The sequence below is a fragment of the Odocoileus virginianus genome, chromosome 4, assembly GCF_023699985.2.
Source record: "Odocoileus virginianus isolate 20LAN1187 ecotype Illinois chromosome 4, Ovbor_1.2, whole genome shotgun sequence".
Lineage (NCBI taxonomy): Eukaryota > Metazoa > Chordata > Mammalia > Artiodactyla > Cervidae > Odocoileus > Odocoileus virginianus.
In genome coordinates, this window is record NC_069677.1 from 73,401,138 (window position 1) to 73,420,286 (window position 19,149).

The window sequence follows — 19,149 nt, forward strand, 5'->3', positions numbered from 1 at the left end:
GGAACTGGCCTGCCTTCTTGAACAGAGCCAGGGCTGGGTGTATAGTCAGTGAAGATGAACCCTCTGGAAAGCCTGGGAGACACCTGAGGCAGAGGACAGTGCATCCCGAAGTCAGACGGCTAGGAGGCCTTCACTAAGCCAGGCTTGAGCAGCTGGGGGAGAAGAGGGCCCTGGTGATCCTGCAAAGGAAGAAAAGACAGGATTTGGTAGCTGCTTAAGCACAGGATTGAAGGCTAAGTGAAGTGAAAGTTGCTTAGTGTGTCCGACTCTTTGCAACATCATGGACTACACTGTCCATGGACTTCTCCAGGCCAGAATACTGGAGGGGATAGCTTTTTCCTTCTCCAGGGGATCTTCCCAACCCAGGGATTGAACCCAGGTCTCATACATTGCAGGCAGATTCTTTGCCAGCTGAGCCACAAGGGGATTGAAGGCACCACAGACCAAAAGGCAGCTGCCTATCAGAAGCCTGAGGGGTGTGAGAAAGAACAGGCCTGGTGGAGGGGAAGGCGAACCCATCTGATCGCCTGGCGTGTGCAGCCAGCTTCCAGAGGTGGGAGCCTTCATGCTGCAGGCCAGTCTCCAAGCCAGTGGGGCCTAGTGGTGAGGGCAAGGGGAGACAGGGTTGGTCGGACCAGGCCTGCAACAGAGGGAGGGTCTTGGCTGGCAGGGAAGATGTCAGCATCTGCCAGTGAAGCACCAGCTTCACCTACAATAGCCCTTAATGCCCGCTGTGGTCTGCCCTGGGTCCCTTTGTTTTGAGACATGAATGGGCAGGGATGTGTTACAAATGCTCTGACAGGAAGTCCACAGAGCTGTTTGGGGCCAGGTCAGGGCTGAGTGGATGTGGCCTGGGCCGCAGAGCCCCTCTTCTCAGTTAGAACAGCTGCTGCTGCTTCTTTTGTTTTTATATTAAGGAAAGTAATTTTTTTTGAAGGAGCTCCACTGCTGAAGGGAAGATTGGGAACCAAGGGCTTAAGCCAGTCATAAGAGCCACAGTGGCCCAGTTCCCTCCAGGAAGCCGGCCCAGTCTGCTCCCAGTGCTTGGGGCCGGGCGCCCCCAGGCCTTCCTGAGGCTCCCTTTGGGGCCCTCCCCCATTCTTCTCCAAAACCTTGCAAGTCAGCCTCAGTTAGCTTAGCTGATGTGGTCTGACATTTACAATTACTTCCTGCAAAATGATAGGGAAACAAGAAGGGAATAAAATCTAAGAAGCATAACAAAGCTTTGTCTCCAGGCACTGGTTACAGAATGTCCTAGAACCACGTCTGGCCAGGAACTGGCGCGACATCTCAGTCAGGCTAGGCCTCCTCACACCCATCTTTATATTCCCTTTCTCTTTGTGTCATAAACCATTCCTTTTCTTGGCCACACAGGAGGGGTCTCCTGGGTAATCCTTCCTCTTCTTGAAAAAGCCTACCATTTACTCCTTCATTCATTCATTCATTTATTCAACAAACATTTCATGAGCACCAGCTGTGTGTTGAGCACCAGCTGTGTGTCAAACACCATTCTAGGTGCTGGGGAGACAGGAATGAACAGACAGAAAAAAATCTCTGCTCACATAGAATTCTAATGCTAAGTATGACATTTACTTATAGAAATTGGCTTCTAACCCCCCATGAGGGAATTAGAAGCACATACAGAACAAGGAAAGCCGTGGACTGGCTGAGCTCCCAAGACAATAGCCGAGGTGTGGAGACTGAACCTGAGAGTTGACAGATCAGGGAGGCAAGAAGCAACCAGCCAAGGAGACTGAGATGGAGCAGCCAGGGGCAGTAAACTAGAAGATGGTGGTGCCATGGAAACTCAGTGAAAGGAGGGTTACAGGAAGAGAGCAATGATCAACTGAATCAGAAGGTGCTGAGAGATCAAGTGAGAAGAGGATTAGCCAGTGGGCTTGGCAATGAGGAGGTCACTGATGATCGTGGGAAGAGCCACGTGCCAGGCCTCTGGTCTCTATTTCCTGAGACAGGGGCACCTGCTTTAATAGCCGGAAGGAGACTGTGGCGTGGATAGGGCGGGGGCTATGAGTGCTGACATCCAGGACTCCTCTGGCTCAGGTGAACTTACTTTCTGGGGTAGATGACCATCTTGAAGTCAAGGTCAAAAGATCTGCCAGCCCCTCTTTTACCACTGAAGAGCCTGCTCCCCCAAGCTGGAGCCTTTGATTCCCCTCTTTGGTGGGGCTCAGAAAGCATGCCTTCCAGGGAGCACCAGGAGCATGAGTTACTGGTGTTTCCAGTTGGGGAGGGGCTCGGGGCGCTTTAATCCTCATCCCTCATTCACAGAAGTGGAAACCAACCCAGGGAGGGCCAGAGTTGATTAGGAGCAGAGTTTCTGGGGCAGAAACCCACTTCTGCAAGGGGCTGTAGACCAGCGCAGTTAAGACAGGGCACATTAAACTCAGGTCGTCCTGGTTGGGGGGTGGTCGTCATGAGACACTTCTTGACCTCATGGACACAGCAAGTTACTTAATATACTGAGTCCCAATTGTGCCATTGCAAAATGTCTTGCTGCATGTTGAAATGAGATAGGGCATGTTGCTTGGTGGTTATTCTGACTATGATATCAGAGTCCTTAGGGACTTTAGTTAGAGAACATGCACTGTTTCTAGGAGCCAGCCAGAATAGGAGGCTTTCTTGAATTTGGCCCCCAAAAGTTTGGCCCTAAGATGGTTGAACTTTCCATGGTCTCTAGATACTTCCTTTGGTCTGGCCTCGCAGGCTGAGGCTGGGAAGGGTTTCTGACAACAGGGGAAAGCTGAAACTGCATGCTTGGGCCTCCGTAAGAATCACCGGGCAAGCTGTCTTGCCTGTCACACCAGGCAGCTTCTTGCCTCTCTTTTCTGACTGTCAGGTCCACTACGGGTGGGTGAGGACACAGCCTCTGGTCTCACCTGGCTCCTCTGCTCTCTCTGCAGATCAGCAACGCCATCCTCATCATCTTCGTCAGCTACTTCGGCAGCCGGGTGCACCGTCCAAAGCTGATTGGCATTGGGGGTCTTCTGCTAGCTTTGGGGGCCTTTGTCCTCACTCTCCCACACTTCCTTTCAGAGCCTTACCAGTACACCAAGACCATCATGGGTAAGTGGCCTCCCATCACTGCTTCAAGGGAATGAGGGTACATAATTCTGTATGTCCTGACTGTCAGATACACTCTGGGGAGCAAAGCCAAGGAAATTTTCTGGTGGGATAGGACAGCAGAGTTCAGAGTGGTATCCATTGCCCAGAAGCCCCCCCCAACTTTGTAAGACACCCCGTCAATCCTCCTGTGCTTTTGGTGCAAGTTTAAGAATTTTTTGCTACATTCCAGTCAGGAAACACTTCTACCGTGTGTTTTTATAAGTTTCATAGTTTCACATTTACATTTTGAGTTCGTTTTTTATAAGGTTCTTTTTCTTCTTTTTGCATATGGATGTTAAATCCTTTAAGCATCGTTTGTCAAAAGGACTCTCTTTTCTCCATTAAATATTTTTTGCATCATTATAAAAAATCAGTTGGACTTTTTTAAAAATAAAATAAAAGACACATTTTTAAATTTATTTTTCGCTATGCTGGGTTTTCCTTGTTGCATGGGCTTTCTCTAGTTGCAGTGAGCAGCGGGGTGTGGTGTGCAGGCTTCTCATTGCGGTAGCTTTTCTCGTTGCAGAGCATAGGCTCTAGGGTGTGCAGGCTTCAGTAGTTGCGGCATGGAGGCTCAGTAGTTGCGGCTTCTAAGCTTCAGAGCACAGGCTTAGTAGTTGTGGTGCATGGGCTTAGTTTTTCTATGGCATGTGGGATCTTCCCGGACCAGGGTTCAGACTCTTGTCTCCTGCACTGGCAGGCAGATTCTTTACCACTGAGCCACCAGGGAAGCCCTCAATTGAACATATTTGTAAGGGTCTATTTCTAGACTTTGTCTTCTGTTCCATTAGTCTGTGTGTCTATTCCTTTGTCACTGCCACACTCTTGATTACTGTGGCTTTATAAAGAAGTTTGAGAATTGGGTAGTGTGATTCCTCCAACATTATTCTTCTTTTTCAAAATTGCTTCATCTATTCTTATTCATTTGTCATTCCATGTAAATTTTATAATCAGCTTGTCTATATGTTAAAAAAAATCCTTCTGGAAATTTGATTAGACTGGTATTAAATTCATAGGTCACTTTGGGGACAGTTGACATTGAGTCTGCCAGTCTATGAACGCAGTATGCATCACTGTTACCCTTACATTTTAACAATGAACTGTGATTTAGCAAACTCTGCAGCTGATGAATGAGTTTTCCAGGTGGCTCAGTGGTAAAGAATCTGCCTGCCAATGCAGGAGACATGAGCTTGATCCCTGGGTCAAGAAGATCTTCTGGAGAAGGAAATGGCAGCCCACTCCAGTATTCTTGCCTGGAAAATTCCATGGACAGAGGAACCTACCTGATGGGCTACAGTCCATAGGGTCGCTAAGAGTCGGACATGACTTAGCAACTGAACAACAACAAAAACAACTGATGAATATCTCTATTCTCCAACAGAACAAAATAAGGATCCTGTAATGTTTGAATGCCCACCATCCTCCGCCATCTTCCATGTTATTATTGACTAATATTTTAGTTTTGCCTGTCTTTAACTTCCTCCCATTGGTCATTATTACTATAGTTGTTATTTATAAATAATTCAGTACTTATTTCTATTTACCCACAAGGTTACTGGTTTCTTTGCTCATCATTGCTTCTTGCACTTCACCCACCCTTATTGATTTAACTTCGTTTTTCCTGAAGTACATTCTTTAGTATAATTTTCAAATAGTTTTCCAAATTACCTGCCCTGTTTTCATGGTTTCTTGATAATCCCTTATGATTTCTATTTTCATTTTAGTTTCTTCAATTATTTGAAATGTATTTATTTTTATAGCCCCTTTCAGATTGTTTTATTAGCACAGATTTTGAGAATGCTAAACCTCCCACATTCTGTGTCTGCTTGTTCTTGTTCATGGTGGAGTGTTTCCTTTCTGTTATGTAATGTTTGACGGCAGGGTCCTTGATAGTGGGAATTCTTCCCCCTGAGGACATTTTATGTGGTCTAGATAGGAAATTGCCCCAAGAGTGGCTTTATATTTGCATTTACTTGGTATCCTGGGAATGCCACTGCTTTGGAGCTAACTGTGTGATAATGTACTGGCTTGGGATAAATTTGCACTTGTTCTAAGGGGTGTGGTACGTGGCAACGGTTTTGTGAGGAGCAGCCAGTGAGAGGCCCAGTCCCTAAGTGCTCATCCTTGGTCCACTGTATTGGAATTGAGGATGTCTAAGGATAGATTGGCCACCGAGGGGTGCGCTGAAGGGATAACTGATTGCTGTTTGCTTAAATACTAGGCCTATTGTTAGTCAAATGTGCAGATCAGGTCCAAGAGATGAATCACTCTTCATGCCAGGAGGGAATCCCTTGTAGATTGTGAGACTTGAGACCTAGCCTACAGTGTGGGGTGGTAGACTTTGAGACCTGCAGTGGGAAGGTAGGTTGTGAGACCTACAGTGGGGAGGTAGGTGGCTAGAATGGAAAAAATGTGAATCGGGAACAGCCACGTCTAATGATGAAATGTTAGTTGAGTTCTGGCCGTGGTACTCTTCTCCCCACATCCATGGTAGTCACCAGTGAACTAATTATTTCTTATACATTCACTGTGGCCTTGGATCTGTGGACTGTTTAAGCCTGAGTCTTGCTTCAAGTAGGCCCAAGAAGAAGACAGACCCAAGCCTAGGGGTCTAAGCTCTTTCCCCCTCCTTGATCTAGACAAAGGGTCTGAGGCCAGCTCTGAAGGAGAGTCAGGATTTGCTGGCTACTTCGGAAAGCTTTGTGCCATGCCTGCTCCAACGCAAGGTCCCAGCCCTTCCCCATCAGCATGAACAGTGGGGTAATGAAATCAGCAGGGGAGCTCCAGGCGCTGGGGCCAGGCTGCAGGGAGGGCATCCTGCCAGGTGTCACACGGTGGCCTGCCTAGCCTAGGGCGGGTTCCCCCGGCCTGCCCTGGCCTGGGCCGCGTACCAAGGGCATTTGCTCCTCACAGAGCGGCCACTACAGAGGGTGGGTGGAGACGGGCGGGGCTCGGAAAGCAACCCCTCTGCCCATTGTTAGGGATGGTCGGGTGGCTTGGGTCCTTTCCACCACCATCCTCCCTGCTCCTAGGCAAACACTCCAACTTTTAGCTCACCTCCAGGGAGAGAGGAAAGAACAAGACTTGTCTCTCAGCCTGCAGGAAAGAACTGCTGGCCAAGAGAGTGAGGTCGCTGTGTTTTTGTTTGTGTCAATTCTATTTGCAACAATAGGACATACTCCCCCTCTTGCTGGCTGGGATCAGAGCAGCAGCTGGAAGTGCTCAGGGCTGGGCTACCTTCAGGGCATCTTTGTGCTCCCAGGGGCTCGGGCTAAGGAGGACTTTGGCCCAGGAGCCACAGTGTGGGACCTCGCTGAGGCTGTGAGTACCAGTGTAGCAAGGGCATGTACTATGCTAATATGTGCAAACAAAAATATTTATAAAGTTTCACTTCGTGGGAAAAGTTTCAAGTATGATTCTTCAAATGTATTCCTACGGGAACTTCAGTTTTGAACCATGCAAGTCATCAACAACAAATGAATCTCATTAAATGCACCACCCTGAGGGGTGACATGCATCTGGACAGTCCTACGTCCGAAGCTGGGCTTTGAGACCCCTTAACAACATGGCCTTGGGCCACTTCCTTCGCAGCTGAGTCTCAGTTCCTCCCTGTATGAAATGGAGCCTCCCTCACCCGGCTGCAAGGACTGAAGGATGTGTGCTCTAAGTTTAGCCCAGTGGTTGGCACATGCAGCAACCATTCAGTGGTAGACTTTATAACCAGCGGTGGTGGGGACAATACATGTGTTATGCTGGGTAAACTAAGATTCCAAATGAGGAAGCGCCTGCTTCCTATGGAGTGTCTGACAGCTCCCAGCCAATAGGCTGGGCATCCTTGGGCCACCTGACTGCAGCTTCTCCCTGGTCCTCACCGTCCATCTGTCCTCTGCTCTTGCTGGAGCATGGCCCCTCCCTGGGCATAGTCCTTGCCACGCCTTCACATGTGAGGCCATAGGATTTCTCTTTACTGAAGCTTAGGCTGCTGTTCTGATCCGTTTCTAGACCCTTAAGTTGGAGGTACCTGGTAATGGGGAAAGAGAACAGAGACCTTCAAATCCCAGCTCAGCCATGTAGGTGCTAAATCTCCTCAAGAAAGCTGCTGTTCACCTTTCTGAGCCTCAGTTTCCTAATCTGTAAAGTGGGAACAATAATTTCTCCACTTTTCAGCATTTTCTAAAGGCAAAAATTAAAATTAAATTGTGTAGATAAAGTGCTTGGCCCACAGTAGTTGTTCAGCATGTTTCTCTTTGCCTGCCCTTGATGTGGTATTTGAAATCTCTTACTCATCAGCAGTGACCCCTGGACCTCTTATCATGTGTTGCCTGCTGATTCTTTCCCTTTGGAGCAGAGCTGCTCCAGAAATGGACATGGGAAATGAAAAGCGTTTTAGGAAAAACAAATTAGAGATGGAGCCATTGTGGGAATCACAGAGACCTTTAACAACTAATTGCTAATTCTGAAAAGGCCATGCAGACGTTTTTGAATGTTTAGATTTTCTAAATGTCAGTGGGGTCCGGAAATGTGCCTGGCGCCTTTAGAGAAAAGACTAGCCACCCAGCCAAAGCCTCTAAGACCACTTCTGGAATGCGTGGAGAAGTTGGGATAGGTGGGAGACAGGCCAACAGGAGACCCCAGGAGACAGAAGAAGGGTCTTCGGAAACCAGCGTCTGGGAAGAGTAGGTGTAACCTGGGAGAGGTCCTGAGCCAAGGCCAGAGGGAAGTCAGCTCCTCGCAGACAATGGATGCACACGGGAGGGGGTTTCCTGTGGGAACAGTGGGGTTGGGGGAGTCGGTGGTATTTTTGGAGCGGTCTAGAAAAGAAAGGGAAGAGTCGCTTTCTAGTCCTCTGTTTGTGAAGTTGCCAGCCCCTCACCCACGCTTGTTCATCAAAAGTGGCAGGAGGGTGGTGGGAGGCCTGGGGACAGGAGCCTCAGGCCCCAGAGTGACTGAGCCCCTTCTTCACTGGAGGACGCTCGGCCCCAGAGCAGAACCCATGGCACTGAACCCCAGAAGGCCCCAAGGGCCATGCGGCGTGCTTGCACTGAGGGAACTGCTCAGGGACCCTGAGCTCAGGGCTGTTCAAAGGGCAGCATCTGGCCATGGTGTGAGAGGGACACGGTGGGGAAGGAGTGTGTTTGGGGGTGTATGGGAGTGTGCGTGAGGGAGGCCTTTCTCTGTGGTGGTGAGGTGGCTGTAAGTGGAGGAGGTGGGTGCATGAGGGAAGAAGTGCGTGTGTCTACGTGGGGGGTGGGGGGTGGGTGTGTACCAGAGGTGTGGAGAGGGTGGGGGTCTTATGGGTGTGGAGGTGCAGAGAGGGATGGACGTGGGGGAGCAGGCTGGCAGGGGTTGGGGTCCTGCACTTACACAAATATCAGTGTGGTGTTTCGGGGGGTGAGTGGGTGTAAGGTCACATACAGTCCGGCCAGTTGGATCTATTTAACCTGAAAAGGAAGAGAAAACAATGAGGGGGGAGGGGGGAAGTCACAAAACACATGAGTGTTATTAAGTCAACTGAGAGGAAAATATTCCCGAACAGATGAGCACAACTAAGCTAATGAGACTTGATGGGGAACACATTTTCAACGCACACTATAGGAAGGAAGAGAAACGCCTGTGGAGAAATGACAGAAAATGCCAGGCTGCCGTGTTGCCTGTCAGGGGATGGCCAGGGAAGGAGCTGGGGCCCACAGAGAACGGGCCTCTCGGAGACACAGCCCCAGCAGCTGACCTGAGAGTGCTTGCCTCTGTCGTGTGGAAGAGTCACAACCCTCGTTGTTCTGGGTCTCCAGTGCAGGCCCCAGTAGAGACCTGAGCGTCACTCTGCCTCCCCTGGAGGCTTGTTCATCACTTCCCTTGCTCAGGAATGAGGCTGGGGGTGTAGGCCTGCTCGGGTCTGGAGGGCACGGGGTGGCGGGGGGGGGGGGGGCGCCTATGAGCCAGAGCTGCACCCTGCATCCTGGCTCCTCTGGGAAGAGGGCATCTCGGGGACCCATTGTGGACTGTGTGTCTTGGGCCCACCTGAGGCAGGGAGGTGGGTTTCCTGAGGAGAGTCCACACTCAGACTGGAAAGGAAGACTGGTTACTATTCCAGACACTGTGGTCACCCCAGGAAAACTGTCAGGGGGATGACCCCACAGAAGCAGGTTGCCAGCCCCTGTCCCGCAAAGCACTATGGTTTGAAGAAACCATCGATGCTGCCTCTGAGGACCCCCCCCAGGGGACACACGGAGGAGCTCCTGCTCTTTCTCTAAAGGAACAAAAGGACTTTGCAGGACCCAGAGCTTGGACTGGCCTCCGTCAGGGGATGTAAGTAAGGCTCAGAGATCTCAAGGAGGACGCAGCCAAGAGCAGTCAGGTATTTGGAGGCAGGGAGCTCATGGAGGTGGAGCCCCCTGGTGGGGTCCATGCCTCTGTGGAAGAGGCTAGAGAGCTGGCTGGCTCTTTCAGCCCCGTGAGGATGCAACAGGAAGTCAGCAGTCCAGCTCCCCCCAGAACGCCAGCATGCTGGCACCCTGATATTGGGCTCCCTGCCTCCAAACTGTGAGAAACCATTCTGCTGTTTGTAAGCTGCCCAGGCTGTGACCCTTTGGTTACAGCAGCCTCCGTGGACTCCCTTAGATTCAGTCTCTTTGGTTGGAGCCCCTCCTCATAACCTTGGGTCTTAATTTCGAATTTTCAACCCTTGGACTGTCTTAACCATTGATTCCAGCCTCAGGCCATTCACGTCACTCACAAACCTGTCAGCTGTTCTCAGCCATGCCCAGGGCTGAGTTGCACGATGGACCCAAGAGCCACCGTCTTCCAGGTCACCCTGGCCCGTCCGTGCCTGTGCCGGGCACGCTTTGAGTTGTTCTCCCCAGAGGACGCTCAGCCACGCGTCTGCATCTGGTCTGGATATCAGTCAGGATATCATGAGTGGCTTTGTCAAAAGGCTTCCTCCAGTCAAGCAACACCGTGTTACGGCTTCCTGCTGGTCTGGGAGCCCCATTAACAAAGGAAATGAGGTTGGCTTGGCATGACTGGCTCTTGATGAACTCATGTTGGCTCAGCTAATCCCATTTTTTCCCCTTCAAATTGCTCCTCATCAGCCTGTTAATAAATCTGTGAACAATAAATTCTGCTTCACTCCCAATTGGGAGCGTGCAAATTAAGCACGCATTCTCTTTGAATACAAAAATTAGATGGCTCTGAGACTCCCTCCTATTCCTTCAGGTGTGTCTTCTTTCCTTCCTATCCACTAAGAAAGAGTTTTGATGACAAGATGAGCCAGGCAATTCCTCTTTCCTCGGTCTGATGGCAGTTCTTCAGGAGCAGGTGGGTGTGCAGGGGTGGGGGTGACAGGCTGGAGGCAAGCCCTTTGTCAGCCGCCTCACACTGTGCATAGTGGGCTTGCCCTCTCAACCGACCTCACTGGTCATATGGCCTACTCAATACAAGTAGGCATTTCCCCATGGCCCCTTTAGTACTGGAAAGCTGGGTGGGAAAGGGTGTCCAGCCTCAGTCTCAGCCTTGGAAACTCGGTCTTGAGAACAGAGCAAAGGAACCCTCTTCTTCCACTCCCCTAAGCTCACTCTTTTCCTGCCATGGATGTGAATCCTTGCAAGCAACCCACTTGCCCTCAACTCCTTTATTATAGCCATTCATTTCTAGTGACCAGCACTGATCTTACTTGTTTCTAGTTTCTGGACCCACTTCCCAAGTCTTAAAAACCTGGGCAACAATGCCTGTCTCAAGAGTTCTGACATCTCTCTCATCTGTCTGAATTTCCCAAAGTTTCTGGCTTGAAACTTTGAATGAAAATTGATGTTATTGTGTAATCATCATATCCCAGGTTTTGTTACTGTTATTAGTTTTAATCTGAATAAGACTATTACAAAGTCGATGTTAGTATCTATATCTGTTTCAGAGATGAAGAGACTAAGGTTCTGAGAATTCCCATTTGAACCTGGTCTGTCTGGTTTCAAAATATGATTCCTTGCACTACTCAAGCATGTGACTGGCTGTCAACCCCAACTCTGTTCATTTCTGCTGGTGCAGAAGAATGTGTTCTCTTAGATTCCCAAAATGGAAGTCAGAAGGGACATGCCCATAGGAACTGTTGTCTAAGGGGAGGCTTAATCTAGTTGGAAGAGAACACATGTTGTCACAGGGGCATGATGGATTGACAAGGAACCCAACCAGTTCTGCTCTGCAAACAGGTCACTTTATAAATGACTTGGAGATCTCCATCATGAGTTCGGGACAGCCTGTTCCAGGCCTACTGATGGGTGTTGCCAGAGTTTCGGGAAGAACTGTTGAGTAGCCGATTAGGAGGGTGAGGAAATAGGTCCTTCAAAGTGGAACATTCTGAATGGGGTTCCAGGAGTTTGCTGATAGCCCAGCGAGGCTTGGCACATTGGGTGTGCTTCCAGGAAACTCTCCGGAAACACCACTGCCTATCCCCGTTGTACTCTTACGGGCTGCTTCTGAGGTCTTGCTAACCTCCTCCTCCTTTGGCCCTACTCACACCCGCAGTGCCCCCTTCTGAGTGGGGAGGTAATGGGTAGCTCTCAAGGTGCTGCCCTCCTGTTCCCTGGCAGAATTCTCTCTTTCCTCTGCTAGAATGACGAGAAAGATTAGTCAAAGGAAAGCCCGCTCCTGCCACGGCCTTCCTGTGTTTCCTCAACACTTCCAGCATCCTCTCACAGCCTCAGTGCTGGATTTTTGTGCAGAGACCCTTATTTAGACCCTTGATAGCCTGCTACCTCAGCCTGGCCACACCTCGACTATGTGTCCTTGAACACTGAAGAGGCCAGACTTTGCTCTGCCCAGATCTGCCGACCTCTGTGGGGCCTGCTCCAGGAAGGTAGCCCTTCCTGCTACCACGTACTGTCTTTCCAAACTGGAGGAGGCGTTCAGAAATTAGAGCTGAAATTCTATGTATGTAAATTGTGGGATGAGTCAAAGGGTTGACTGGCATGCAACTGGGCTGATACGGGGGTAGCTGAAGAAGGGGAGAGGTCCCGGCCTGTTTCTAGTCATCATCTCGCAGCCCTGTGATAACTGGCACGGCTAGATCTCTGGTGTCTTGTGGGAAGAAGAATGTGCTCTGATAAGCTTGAGCCTTCCAGAAGTGGGCCTCAGGGAAGATGGGAAACAGACTGACAATCAGCTAATGAATACATCTCCCTCCTTCCCTTTCCCAGGCCCCTCAAGGTGGAGGCAGGCAGTCCCTGAGACTGGCTGGAATTGGCGGGCTTTTCTCTGACCTTATCACAGGATCTGATGGTGGGCAGGTCGGAGAAGAAGGAGGGCAGTGAGGTTCTGTAAGTCAGTGGAGAGGACTGGGTGCCCGGCCTTTGCTGGAATGCCCGAGAATCGGAGAGAGGCTGCTCTTTCTTCTTCACATGGGCTGAGCTCCTGAATTCGCTCCAGGGAGGAGGAGGGGATGGGCTGCAGAAAGTTGAGCCCCCAGTTCTGCCAAAGGGTCCTGATACAAGCAAGATCTTTTCACTCCATCACTGTCTTCAAGAGAAGAGCCTAAGGTTCTAACTTCTAAAAGACTGTCCTCACCACAGTGAGCTGGCCATGGCTGCCCACTGCAGGGAGGCCCAGGCATGGGTTCTTGGGAGGCCCACATTCTGATTCTGATGCAAACACCTTCTCCACAATAAGCCAGGAAGCAGTGGTCTCACCCACCACCACACCCTGCTCTACCTGGGTCCAGGGCATCCTGCCCCCAGGACAGACAGCTGCCACTTCCCTTCCTAAGGGTGGTGCTCCCAGGTAGAGGAAATTCTCATTCCCTTTCACCTGTGTCAGAGCCTGGTCAGGGTGGGGTGGCCCCATTTAGGGCTGGCATAAGGAAAAGAAAGTTTGTTGGGAGACCTTGAATCAATTTGGAGTGCAGAAGAGCCCAAGAGGAACTCAGTAGACTTGGATTTAACTGGGGCCAGTTGATTATTTTTGAAAATGCGCATGTTTAATAAAGGCAGTTTCTGACAGGTAATCTAACATTCTAAAAGTTAGTGTAAAACAGTTAAATATCCCCAGAGAATTTTGCCTCCTGGACACTTCATTAGGTGGAATTTCCTGAGGAATTTTGTGGCCTTGGTGAACCATGCAACATACTATGTCAAGGCTTAATAATCCAGTCAACATTTTTGTGAGCTTTGATCACTGTTTAATGGCTCACAGAAAAATAATTTTGCCAGCAACAATGTTCTAATAAATATGACTCTAGTCAAATAATAAGAATCAGCAAAATTAAGAACAAGAACTCTTAAAAGAAGCACTTACTCTCTGGCCCTTCTCCAGCTCCTGCTCCCATACAACCAGCCTGGCCTTGTGTATCTGCTGCACACCCACCTGGGCTGAGCAATCCTGTGCTCACAGCCGTGGATTGGACCAGCAACCCCTGCCTGCCTCTCATGTAGCACGCAGCCTCACCTGTTTTACCATCCAAGTAGCTCTTGGCTGGGTCAATTCTGCTATTTACACATAGGTCTTGAACACAGGTTAATCTCCCCTTCATGATCATGACCCTCTGGGTTCTCATTAGGATGTAATCCAGGCCCCTTTATGGGACACAGCAGCCCTCCAGGGCTGGCCAGGCCTCACCGTAGTGGTGTCTGCACACTGACCCCACTAAACCTCTGCGTTCTTCCCTTCTGTCTCTTCCTATTGAGTCTTCTCAGTGCAGAGCCCATGTCCTCCAGGAATCCAAACCCTCTCCCCAGCAAGACTGGGAGGCATGCTCCCTGGTACACTTTCCTTCCCAACTCAGTGGAGGTGTGTGTGCACGCTAGTCACCTCAGTCGTGTCCGACTCTTTGTGACCTCACGGACTGTAGCCTGCCAGGCTCCTCTGTCCCTGGGATTCTTCAGGCAAGAATACTGGAGTGGGCTGCTGTGCCCTCCTCCAGGGAATATTCCCGACCCAGGGATCAAACCCATATCTCTTACGTCTCTTGCATTGGCAGGTGGGTCCTTTGCCGCTAGTGCTACCTGGGAGCCCAACTCAGTGGATACCAGGCTGTATTTCTTTACTGTGGTAAACTATACATAACATAAAATTTGCCATTTTAACGTGTCCAGTTCAGGGCATTAAACACTTTCATGCTATTGTACAACCATACTTACCATCCATCTCCAGAACGTTTGCATCTTTCCCAATGGAAACTGTACTCCTTAAACACTAACTCCCTCTTCCTCCTCCTCCCAGCCCCTGCCTGGCAACCACCATTCTGCTTTCTGTCTCTGTGAATTTATCTACTCTAGGGTCCTCATGTAAATGGAGTCATGCAATATTTGTACTTTTGTGTCAGGCTTATTTCAGTGAGCTCCTGGGCTTGTCTTGGTCACCCCAGCAGAGGGCCTGCCCCCAATCACTCTCGACCAAGTAACTGAACAACCAAGAGTGAGGCAGGCATCGTCCACTGAAGTTGACAGGCCTGGGTGTGGTCCTTCAGTGGATGCCCCCTTCAGCGGGCAATGCTTTGCACCTCTTTCCCAGTGTGGTCATTTGCCACCCAGCACACAAGGGAGGCCTGCTCCTGCCACCCCATAGCCGATAAGACAACATTGAGAGGGAGCTGTTGTCACACCTAGGCAGGGACAGGCAGCTTAGGCAAGCACATTTGCAAGTGATAACAGCCCATGGGTTTAGGGAACTCCAAACTTTGCCCATTTTCTCGTACAAAATCTACTTGAAATTCATTTGAATCTTCTTAGAACAAATGCCCATTTGAGAACTTGGCGGCAGCTTTTTTATTTATCAGTCCTTTAGACATGCGTCAGCTCAAAATTGGCAGAGGGAGGTGAGCAGGGCGTGTGTACCGATTGACTGACCACACAGCTGCACCTAGCCAGTTGGGTTAGAAGGTGGCCCAGGTCAGGCGGCCTGCTCTGGCCTCATTTCTGAACCTGTCCAAATGGTCTTGAGAAGGGTAGTGGGGTCTTTTTCTAAAGACTAGCACAGCCCACCGTGTGTAAATGCTCATCAGCTGGGGTGTCCCGGTAGCTGCCACATTGAGGACCCAGAGAGAGCAGTGAGGTCACCAGCAGTCACCCACCCTCTGCGGCGCATGGCCCTTTCCCTGGAATCCTCTGAGGCCTTTCAAAGTCAAGGTCACAGATGTAGGGAGTCAGACTCAGGACTAGGACCCAGCTCCCAGGCCCCCAATCCAGCCATTCCAACATCTATGGGTCTTGCCTGTCCACGGCCAACTGGGCCTCCTCCTGGGGGTGGGCATGAGTCTGCCAGCACCACACCTCTGGTTCTGAGTGCTGGACATGGGGCAGTGTTGGTGACAGGGTTCCTGAGCGCAGTGAAGGGTTTTCCTCCTTCTCAGGGGGGAACATTTCACAGTTTGTGCTTCCAGACTAAAGTGAGAGTCAGGCCTTGCAACACTGCTGGGTCACACCAGCCTTCCTACAAGGAGGCCAGCACAGCCGTCAGCCACGCTGACCAGTGGGTCTGACTTTTCATGCCTGCTCCCTTCTGGAACTATTGCCTTCTAGCCCTTTAGTGACCCACAGGAGCTCTCCCTATCTAGCCACATTATGGTCTCTGCCTAAAGGGAAATTGAAGCGCAGAGAGGGTCAGAAACTTGCTTAAGATCACACAGCTACCTAGGGCTAAAACCAATTTTTCTTTCTTTAAAAAAATGCCTTTATTGATATGTGATTGACATGTAAAATGCTGAACATATTAATATATAAAACTTAATGAGTTTAAGTATACACCCATGAAATTGTCACCACCGTCAAAGCATATCCATCATGTCCCAAGTTTCCTTTAATAATAATTATTATTATTGTGTGTGTGTGTTAAGAACACTTAAGATCTACCCTGTAAGTAAATGTTGAGTCTCCAGTGTAGTATTGTTATCTACAGGCACTATGCCATCTAGCAGATCTCTAGAACTTCTCTGACAGAACTGAAACTTCATACTCTTCACCATCACCTCTCCATTTCCCCTTTCCCTGGTCCCTGCAACCACCCTTCTGCTCTCTGCTTCTATGTATTTGACTAATTTAGATTCCATGTATAGGAGCGATCGTACAGTATCTGTCTTTCTGTGTTTGGCTAATTTCACCAAAACCAATTTCTTCACTGTTTATACTCTGCTTGTTCTGTCTCTTTGTCTCGGATTTCAGCAGAACTCCCAGCAGTCAGTCCTTCCCAGGATACCTCTATCTGGGAGGAGGTTCCCAGCCACCTACAGAAATCAGAGGGCTCATGTGCTTGAATGTAACTAGGGAGGAGCAGAGGAATCACCCCAGACCTGCCCTCCCCCATCCCTGCAAAACCTGTGTTGGATCTTTTCAGAGCTGCCATTTCAGACTTGATTTCATTAAGGACTTTGAATCAGGCACACATGGGTTCAAATGCCAGCTCTGCCCCAAAGCAGCCACTTTGATGGGCCAGTAACCTCTAAGCAGGACACAAAGTACGTCACAGCCTTGGCAGTGTCTGCTTGTGCAGTAAATGAAAGTTTAAAAATTCTGGCGCTGGAATTTGGGTCTCTACAATAGAGCATGTAAGTCAGAGAAAAGCCCAGCACTCCACCAAGGAGAGGCATCAGGGAAGATGGGTGTCAGAGAAACTCGGCCCTGGTGTGATGCATACCTCTGCAGGCCCAGGGCAACAGCTCTGGAACCAAGAAACAAGAAGTGGGAATGATTGTTAAATTTTGGCTGTATATTTTTTATGAAAAATATTTTTATTTTAAAAATTTTTACTGTTGCTTTATTTCAAAAGCATCATGTGTTCCTTATGGAAAAATTAGAAAGTACACCGAGGCAAACACACATACATGCAAAGATGCCACAATCCCATCACCCTGGGACAGCCACGGTCTTCCAGTTTTTCTCTGCATATTCAATCAGATCACATAAGTTTTATAAACTAGGGATCATATTCTTCTCCAAACTACTAGGTATTTTTTGAATCGACAAGATGTCATAGCTTCCTTCCCATGTCAGCAAAGCTACATCCCCACTCTAAGAGTCTGTCTTCCACTTACCCTTGTGGTTGGACCGCTCTATCTGAACCCCATACCCTGCACTGAAAGGCGGGATAATGGGTGGGATGGAGGAACACTAACCAAAGTCTGGGGCTGGGCGCTGGCCTGGGTGCACGAACTTCCTTGCACACAGCTACTGTCAGGTCTGGACGACCTTGATCAATGACATCTTGGCCCCTTTGCTTTTACTGAGACACGCCTCCCTTGACTGATGAGGAAACCCCCAGGCTAGCAGTTTTCACACGTGTTCAACACAAACACCAGTGAAGGGGAAGGGAGATGGGGAGGCCTGGTTGGATGAAGCATGTGTGTCTGGTGAAGAGGAGGGGATGATGAGATGAGGATGGCAGACCCCTCCCCAGCCCCGCCATCCAGAGCAGCCAGAGTTGAGGATGATGGACAGATCTTGTCCATAGCCCTCATGTTTCCTCTCCACGGGACTCTGAGGTCCACCCAGCTCAGAGCTCTGTCCTCTCTGCAAGGACCACAAATGAGAGTGAAACTGAACCCCACGGAGCAGGATCAGGGATGTTAGTGGTTTCCACTGGCCTCTTCAAGGCTGGGAAAGAAGGCATCTCATGGAAAGGAGCCCTCAAGGCCTTGGAGAGCTGGCAGTGCTGTCTGTTTAGCGTGGGCTAAACAGCTAAACAAATTGGAAACAGCGGCATGGGAACGGCAGGCCAGCCTGGCCAGGTCCCCAAAGCCACGGGCACTGGTGCCCACAGGCCACGCTGGGGCCTCTGGGGCCCTCACAGTAGGTACAGCCTGGCTCCTCTTGTGGGTGCAGCCTCACCCTTTACCTGTAACAGGAGGTTTTAACCAGAGGGTGTCACAGTCCCTTTAGCACCCCAAATTCTTGGTCCTTGGCCAGACTGGGTAGCACGTTCAAGGCCTGTGGCAGTAGGGCTCCCTAGTGTGACCCAATGTGTGGCTTATCCAAGAGGGAGAATTCTGGGAGTCATGACCCCCGGGAGCCTTCCAGGCTGGAGGTGACACTGTCTTTTGTGGGACAGAATGACTTCTGTCCTGCTAACGAGAAAACACACCTTGGGGGCCTGAAGCCTGAGGCTGCCCACAGGGTCGCTGAAGGCCCACAAGCCTGGATGTTGATCTTGGCTCCCTGTTTCTCCGCTGGGTGGCCTTGCCTCCAGGGCAAAAGCTTTGTGTTACTAACCCCACTCCCCTGCCAGTACCCAGAGAGGAGAAAGAATGGTCCCCCAGAAGAGGAAGATGCCTCTCCCACCTGATGAAGGCTAAGTCCCCTTAGAGCAGGGAGCCCGCCTCTCCCCTCCTCTCACCTTTGTTTCTAGAGCCATTCCAAGAGGGTCTGGGAGAAAGGCCGGGTTTAGAGGCTGCAGCAGGACACCAGGGTGGGGGTGACGGGTGTGTGCTCTCTCGTTGCAGGGAACAGCAGCCACTCCCAGACCGAGCTCTGTCAGAAACCCTGGCAGGGCCCGCCCCCCAGCAAGTGCCACGGCAGCCCCCAGGACTCTCGGAAGGAGACCAGTAGCATGTGGGGCCTGATGGTGATGGCCCAGCTACTGGCAGGCATCGGCACGGTGCCCATCCAGCCATTTGGGATCTCCTACGTGGACGACTTCTCGGAGCCCAACAACTCGCCCCTGTACATATGTGAGTCGGGCTTGAAGAGGGCTTGGGGTGGGGGCGGGTCCTCACCTGGCACAGCCAGGGCATTCAGAGGTTTGGGGACCTGACGTACCTTGTTTGAGTCCCAGCCCAGGCCCCAGCTTCTCCCCAGTTGGGACGGGGCCCACAGTCTCCGTGCGCTGGGGCCGTGGGAGTCCCCGAGGGGATCTGCATGACCCCTTGGTCCCGGGCCAGGAAAAGGGCAGCTCCTTGACCAGCAGTACGTGGTCAAGTACCTGGTCAAGGTACTGGTCAAGAGCAGTACCACTGCTTTCCAGATCAGGCACCAGCCAGCACACGTGTCTTCTGAGCCATCCATAGGACAAGTTGGCCTCATAGAAAAACATTCAAAATAGATAAAGTGAAAGTGA

General features: G+C 50.4%; 1 protein-coding gene across 1 annotated transcript in view; it reads left to right on the top strand.

Moving 5' to 3' along the window:
* The window catches only part of SLCO2A1 (solute carrier organic anion transporter family member 2A1), an 83,339-nt gene that overhangs the window by 43,060 nt on the left and 21,130 nt on the right, over window positions 1-19,149 (top strand). The window contains exons 3-4 of the mRNA XM_020875278.2: window positions 2,922-3,084; window positions 18,536-18,763. Of these exons, the coding sequence (XP_020730937.2) occupies window positions 2,922-3,084; window positions 18,536-18,763 (391 nt within the window). The remainder of the gene's footprint in view (window positions 1-2,921; window positions 3,085-18,535; window positions 18,764-19,149) is intronic.